A 6,857-nucleotide genomic window follows, 5' to 3' on the forward strand; every position below is an offset into this window, starting at 1 on the left:
GTTTGGGCCACAGGCCCAAGCGGCTGCAGCCCACTCACTGGGGCGTAGAACCTTCAGCCATGGTGTCTCCCTGGTCTGCTACAAGGAAGCCACCTCGATTGAGCTGGCAGCCTCCCCATGCTGCAGACATGGGATTGGGGTTGGGGGTTTGAAGGGCATTATTCAGATGGTGGCAAAATGTTGTGAGGCTGCAAAATGGTCATTGGCATCTTAATCAGCTGCCCACCTGCATATTGTGAGGAGCTAAACCAACTATCACTCGCCCTTGTGAAAGTGCCCTGGCAGCAGGCATCTACTGGGGTGAGGTCCCAACAAGCCTCCTCTCCAAATTCCCTGTCCCGCTGCCACCATGTTCAACTTCGTAGAGCTGGGAAAATTCAGCCCTAAACTTTTAACAGAAAAGAAGAGAGAGCCAGCAGAGCTTCAACGTTCAGATGAGATGTTACGCTAAGGCCCTGTCTACCATCTCATGGACATAAAAGATTCCTACCACCACACCTCAAAGGAGAGCAGGGGAGATATATCCAGTGTCTAAACTGTTTCACCATTATCACCCCACTGGTTGTGGGAGCTTGCTGTGCACCAGTTAGCTGCCACATTTCCTACCTTCCAACAGTTCCAAAAATATATTTCATTGGCTTTGAAGTGCTTTGGGGAATCTTGGGTTTGTGAACAGCTTTCCATAAATACAAGTCTTTAGGGTTGGGTAAAGTGGCAGGTGGATGGCAGAGAATAAAAATGTGTTTTTTTCAAAAATAAATTTTCTAACTCTAATTTTTTTCTGTACAGATTATTCAAATTAAGCTAAACGATAAGAGGCCCCAGGTCACTTCACCCGACGAGGAGAGCAGGTTTACGCTTATTGGGGAAATTAAAGATAAGAATATTTCGCTTTTGCTGACAGATGTGGATTTTGAGGATACAGGATTGTACACTTGCTTCTTTAGAAACCCACAGGAAATGAATCAAGAGGCTAATGCGACTCTACAACTAATTGTTGTCAGTGAATGTGAGTGCCCTGATATTATTGAAAGATTTCCCATTTAAAATTTCTGACTAGTGGGAGACATCAGAAGCCCCCCACCTTTGACAACGGCCACCTCCTCGAATGAATGAGTCTGCCTCATTCTACCTCATTCTATCTCAAGCAGGGTTCGATAGGGTAGATGTAGAGGAGATCCTTCTCACTTGTGGGGGAGGCAGGTGTGGAGACCAGAATTCCTAAATATAATAGTCACTAATAAATCTAAAGTAAATTCCAAGGCAACTTTATACTCAGGTGTTAATAGTGTGTTAATTATATTATTAATTTACATAGGTATAGATCATTATTTTAATTAAGTACTGGAGCACTTATAAAAGAGAGTTAGGTTCCTTTAAAACTCTGTTTTCGTTACAGTGCCCTTTAAGGGGCTATCAATTGGTCTAATTGGCTTTTTAATTGGTTAATTAGTTAAATCGGTACTCAAAAGAGTATAAAGAGAGACTTAGCTCCCAAAAGAGCATTTTATTTTAATTCGATAAGATACCTTTATTTAAAAATAATCTCCTTTGTTACCATGCCCCATTAAGGGGCTGTCAATTCGATTAAATTGTTTAATTGGTCTGGTTTAATTCATGAGTACTCAATAGAGTATAAAGAGAGACTATGTTTGAGGCCTTCCGTGACCAGTGGGCATCATGGGGGCTGGAATACTTCCTCAGTCCCCAAAATAACATTTTAATTTAACTTGATAAGATTCCTTTAAAAATTGTCTCCTTTGTTACAGTGCTCCTTTAAGAGGCTGCCACTATAATTTGATTTTGTTGTTGGTTTTCTTTCCCCTTGTTAGTTAGGTTTACCAGAAGAGTATAGGGACTGCTGGTACACTGGGGTAGTAGGTAGGAAGCAGATATATGTAATGCTCTAATTCTGTGGAGAAACCTACTATCAAGAAAAGTGTTAGCATCTAGTTTCATACAACACCAACTGGCTTTGGATGGAACAAACACCTGGGAATGGAACTCGCTATCAGATGGAATAAGTGAGGCAAATTGCATAGATGCATTTAATGGAAGGCTAGGTGAGTGAATGAAGGAGAAAGGACTAGACCGTTTCGTTGATCGGGTGAGATGGAGAGGCTTGTGTGGAGCAAAAACACCAGCTCATTGGACTGATGAGTCTGTTTTTGTGCTGTAAATTCTATGCAATTGCCCGTCAATCCATTCTTTTTCCTGAGACACACCACAGCGTCTCTGATGCTGACAGGGATTCTTAGGATGCAAGTGGAGAGTCAGAGTTATAATTTTATAGCTTTATCTACAGCCCACACTCAGTTCTAGTAGGGGAATGTAATAGCAGTCTTGATCTGTAGAGTGGATCTTCACCTATCCCTTTCAGAATATCCCTGAGAATTCAGTCGCCAACTCAATAAGCAGACTCTAATTAGATGTTAAAATATTGCATGTTTGGGCTTAGATTAAAGTTACTTTTGAAGTATTTGTTTCCCATTGTGTAGCCTCTGTATCCCACAGTCTTTCTGTGTCTCGCTATCCCTGTGTCTCTCCATTCCACCCCCGTGTGTCTCTCTCTATTCTACCCCTCTATGCCCTGTGTCTGTGTCTCTATTCTGCCCCCAACCCCTGTATGTCTCTATTCCCTACTCTTTGTTTTTCTATACACCCCATTGTGTTTCTAAACCCTCCTGTGTGTCTCTATCTTCATAGGGGTGCCTCTCTTGTGTGTATCTACTGCCCCTCTGAGAATCTATTTCTATTTTATGTCTCCATGTTCCCCTATGTTTGTCTATTCCCCTTCAAAGCCTCTGTATTCCTGTGTCTCTCTCTCTCTGTCTCCCATGTGCCTCTATTCCCCCTATATCTTTCCCTATCCATTTGTGTCTCTGTCCTCCTGCATCACTCTATCTCTACCCTTCATGTACCAACCCTTTATGTCTTATCCCTCTTTTTTTTTTCCTGTGGCCTCAATCTTAGCTTCCGGGCACCTTCCATATGGAGGAGTGAAGTTAGGGACAGGATATCGAAGTGTGGGTTTCCCCCATCATGTTGGACAGGAAAGCAGTGGCACAAGGCCACAGCTGACCTTGAAGCAGGAAGTTCCAGTGAGTGGGGGGGTGGGGTGCAGGAGAGATGATCTTGGTGGGAGTGGCAGGAGTGGGGTCTGATTGCAGGGAGGTGGGGATGAGCAGACAGATCGCAGATTGTGAGGGCATGGTTTACATGGTAAACTTATTGAACCTTGAGGAAACATTCCTATCCCTCATGACCCACAAGCAGTGCTATAAAGGCACTTGTAAATGGATTGAGCTCCTCACAGCTCTTTTCACATGCTGAGTTTCATGAAGCCTTGGAAACATGGCAAACTGTGGTTAAAAATGGAATCACTATTAAAGTGAAAGACAGCAAGCCTCATTAAAATATTTAAATAACCAGCCCATCTCCTGTGAGTGTATTGGCTGTCCATCCTTCATTCTACCCCTGGTAAAACTGGAATTTAGTTCCTGTCTCATATTTTTAGTTTTTTAATCTCAGCCAGTCAAACCAGACCCACCTGATGGTGAGGCATAACATTCCCCCTATCTGTTGATATCCCCACATGTCTCGATATCCCCATGTGTCTCTATATCCCACTGTTCCCCTGTGTTTTTATATATCCCAGTATGTGTCTCTATATCCCCGCCTGTGTCTCTATATCCCACTGTTCCCGTATTTCTGTATATTCCCTGGATGTCTCTATATCCCCATGTGTGTCTCCATATCCCAATGTTTCTCTACATTGTTCCGCCATTTGTTTTCACTGTTATCCCACTGTACCTTAGCTATTTTATTATGTATCCATCTAGTGATTTCCACTGTACTAATTTCTAAAACTTTCCCTTTGTGTTGCAGTGGTAGAAGTGGACAATACACTGACATTGATCATTCTCTCTGTTGTCGGAGGGGTGATAGGATTCCTCATTCTAATATTTATTATTAAAAAGCTTGTAAAATTTATAATTAAGCAAGTTGGAAAGAAGAAGTAAGTAAGATGCAAATATACAGAAGATTATTATTTTTAAAAAACATTTTAAAGCAAAAGTTTGTAGAATGAGAATATCAACTAGCTGATTAACTGTAACATGCTCTGATATACCTCATACCACTCACTCGAATAGTTGCCTTTAGCTTGATCATCGTTCTATGCATTATCCTATATTGATTTTTTTTTTAAAAAAACAACAGTGATTCAGTCATTGGTCAGGATACACCAACAATGGCACATGTCCTATCATTCGGTGTAGAGAGAGCTTTTCATTCTTTGGTTATCTAAAAGATATCAAGGACTGAACAAGATACAATTCACAGTGTGTACTGTTATACATATATATATATACTCTGTTAATTCTATGCAAGTAAGAATAATAAGATCCTTCATACGATCACTAGAAATATTACTCATGTCTGAGGTTTCAGCTTTGTAGTAATACTTTCACTTAATATGACACAACTCATTTCAGTATTGAATTATAATCCATGTATGACATGAATATGTCCATATGACAGAGTAATGAGGATTGATTGTGCACTGTTGATGTCTAGAGCCTAAATGATTTTAGAATTGAGCCATAAAAATCTTACCTGATCAGGTAGCATCTGAACAGCCTTGTTTAAACCATCCTTCTCAGTGGGAGCGGTGTCTTATCTTCAGGGATTTGTGGCTTGTCAACAGTCTTTCTGATTAGTAGCTGACACTTTGCATGCAATAATATTACTCTTGCCCTTCAAGTTTATACATTATTGCATCACTCTCGGATTTCCCACTTCTACATTCAGGCATAATATTTTTCACCCTCTTCCACTCCCCCGGCCCCCACCCCTCACCAGACACTTTGAGTTTGTTATTTTTTATAATGTCCGGACTTGGCTAAAATTGTAAATGATTTATTTGCTTAATTGTTAAATTCCCGATGTGTGCATCATTTTATGTCTGACACAAGCAGCCATGGTCCATCGGAGGGCAGGATCTTCTTGTGCCAAGTCACACAAATCTGAATCCTGACCACCCCCTCCCTTTCCTCATCCAATCCTTCAGCCATGGCCTCACCCCACCAGTTAATTTGCTCCCCTTATCATTGTTTTTTGCCCTGCTTGTACCCCTCTCTGCTGTGTCTCCATGCACAACACTCTCGCCTCTGAGTCATGGGGTCACGTGTTCAGGATCCTCTCCAGAGATTTGAGCACAATATCCACGCTGACACTCCAGTGCTGTACTGAAGGAGTGCTGCACTGTCTGAGGTAACGTCTTTCAGACGAGGCATTAAATCAAGGCCCTGTCTCCCCTCCCGGGTGGCCCTAAAAGATCCCTTGGCACTACTTTGAAGAAGAGCTGGGGAGTTCTCCTTAGCAAACCTGGCCAATGTTTATCCCTTAATCAATACCACTAAAAAAAAACAAATGATATGGTCATTTTTACATTGCTGTTTGTGGGAAGTTGTTGTGCACAAAAGGTGCTGTCATGTTTCCTACATTACAACAGTGACTAAACTTTTAATTGGCTGTAAAGCACTTTGGGAAATCCTGAGATTGTGAAATGCAAGTCCGTTCTTCTTATTTTTTTGAAAATAGGCCCAGAATTTCCTGGAAGCTGTTTCCACTGCATTGCTGTACCTTCACCATAAGAGGTGACAGACACATGGCCCTTGCTGCTCCTCCATTCAGTGGAAGCTACGATGTCGTTATGCTGCAGTTACCGCAGCGCAATGAAGGCAGCTCTGAGGAAATTCAGGACCGAAGCGTTTTAACCAATTGATGCTGCATTTGCTTGTTTGTATCCCCGTAAGAAAAGTGTTTACTGTATAACACCAGTGGGTAGCTGGTTCTATTCATGGTGCTTGCTGTGGTCTCTTTAGGAAGGAGTGCCTGGTAAACTCCTGTGCCAACACTGAACGTGGACATTACGGTTCCAAAACCGACCTCAAAACCCCAACAAAGGCTTGAAGATTGCACCGATTTTAGCATCAGTGCTTAAAGACATGTGCCGTGCCTATACAAACACTAGCGGGTACACACAGTTTATAAGGTAACCTTACTACACCTGCAACAGGATGGGGGAGGGGAGGGTACGGATCGTATACAGATTGCATGGGAGACTTGGGCTATCAATGCGACCATTTTGAGACACCACAGTTATGGACTTAAATTCATTTCCGACTGCCCAGCTCACACGTACTGTCTACCTCTCCCTTCCCCAATCCTCGGTACTGTCATATCATGCTCTGAGATGCTAGGGCATGCAACTTATCTGCCTTGCAGCATGCACATTCTGTTCATACAGAGATTGACACCAGCTGTGTAGCACCAGACTTGTATCGCATGTTGCCTTTTACCCAGTGTGTTACTGGCCTTTTTGACTCCTTCCTTTTGGTTTGGTGTCCCCTAGAGAACTATTGGCTCTCCTGTACATCAACTGAAGTCAATAACTAGCTAAACCCCATTAGTAAATCATCACTTGTCTCCTGACTAATCCAAAATTGTGCTGGGCAGCCCCAGAGGCTGGTGTGAACTTGAAGTGACTCTGGAACAGCTCTGTCACTGTGCTGTTGGAAAGATATTGAGGGACTTCTTCTGTTGCAGAGACGTAACTAGCTAAACCAGGGATATGATGATTAGATAAGCTTTTTACCATTAATTTCTGGTAGCTGCTTGTGGGGAAAGATTTCCAACTCATCTTGGCTCAAAATCCTGAAACTCCCTTCCTAACAGCACTGTGGGTGTACCTATACCACAGTGACTGCAGCGGTTCAAGAAGGCAGCTCAGCACCACCTTCTTAAGGGCAATTAGGGATGGGCAATAGATGCTTGTCTAGCCAGCAATACCC

General features: G+C 42.5%; 1 protein-coding gene across 1 annotated transcript in view; it reads left to right on the forward strand.

Moving 5' to 3' along the window:
- Positions 1-5,976, forward strand: part of scn4ba (sodium channel, voltage-gated, type IV, beta a) — a 28,037-nt gene extending 22,061 nt beyond the window's left edge. Inside the window, exons 3-5 of the mRNA XM_041174273.1 lie at positions 790-1,009; positions 3,889-4,018; positions 5,889-5,976. Coding sequence (XP_041030207.1) covers positions 790-1,009; positions 3,889-4,018; positions 5,889-5,976 — 438 coding nt within the window. The remainder of the gene's footprint in view (positions 1-789; positions 1,010-3,888; positions 4,019-5,888) is intronic.
- Positions 5,977-6,857: the final 881 nt, after the last annotated feature.

Source organism: Carcharodon carcharias, chromosome 25 (assembly GCF_017639515.1).
Source record: "Carcharodon carcharias isolate sCarCar2 chromosome 25, sCarCar2.pri, whole genome shotgun sequence".
Taxonomy (NCBI): domain Eukaryota; kingdom Metazoa; phylum Chordata; class Chondrichthyes; order Lamniformes; family Lamnidae; genus Carcharodon; species Carcharodon carcharias.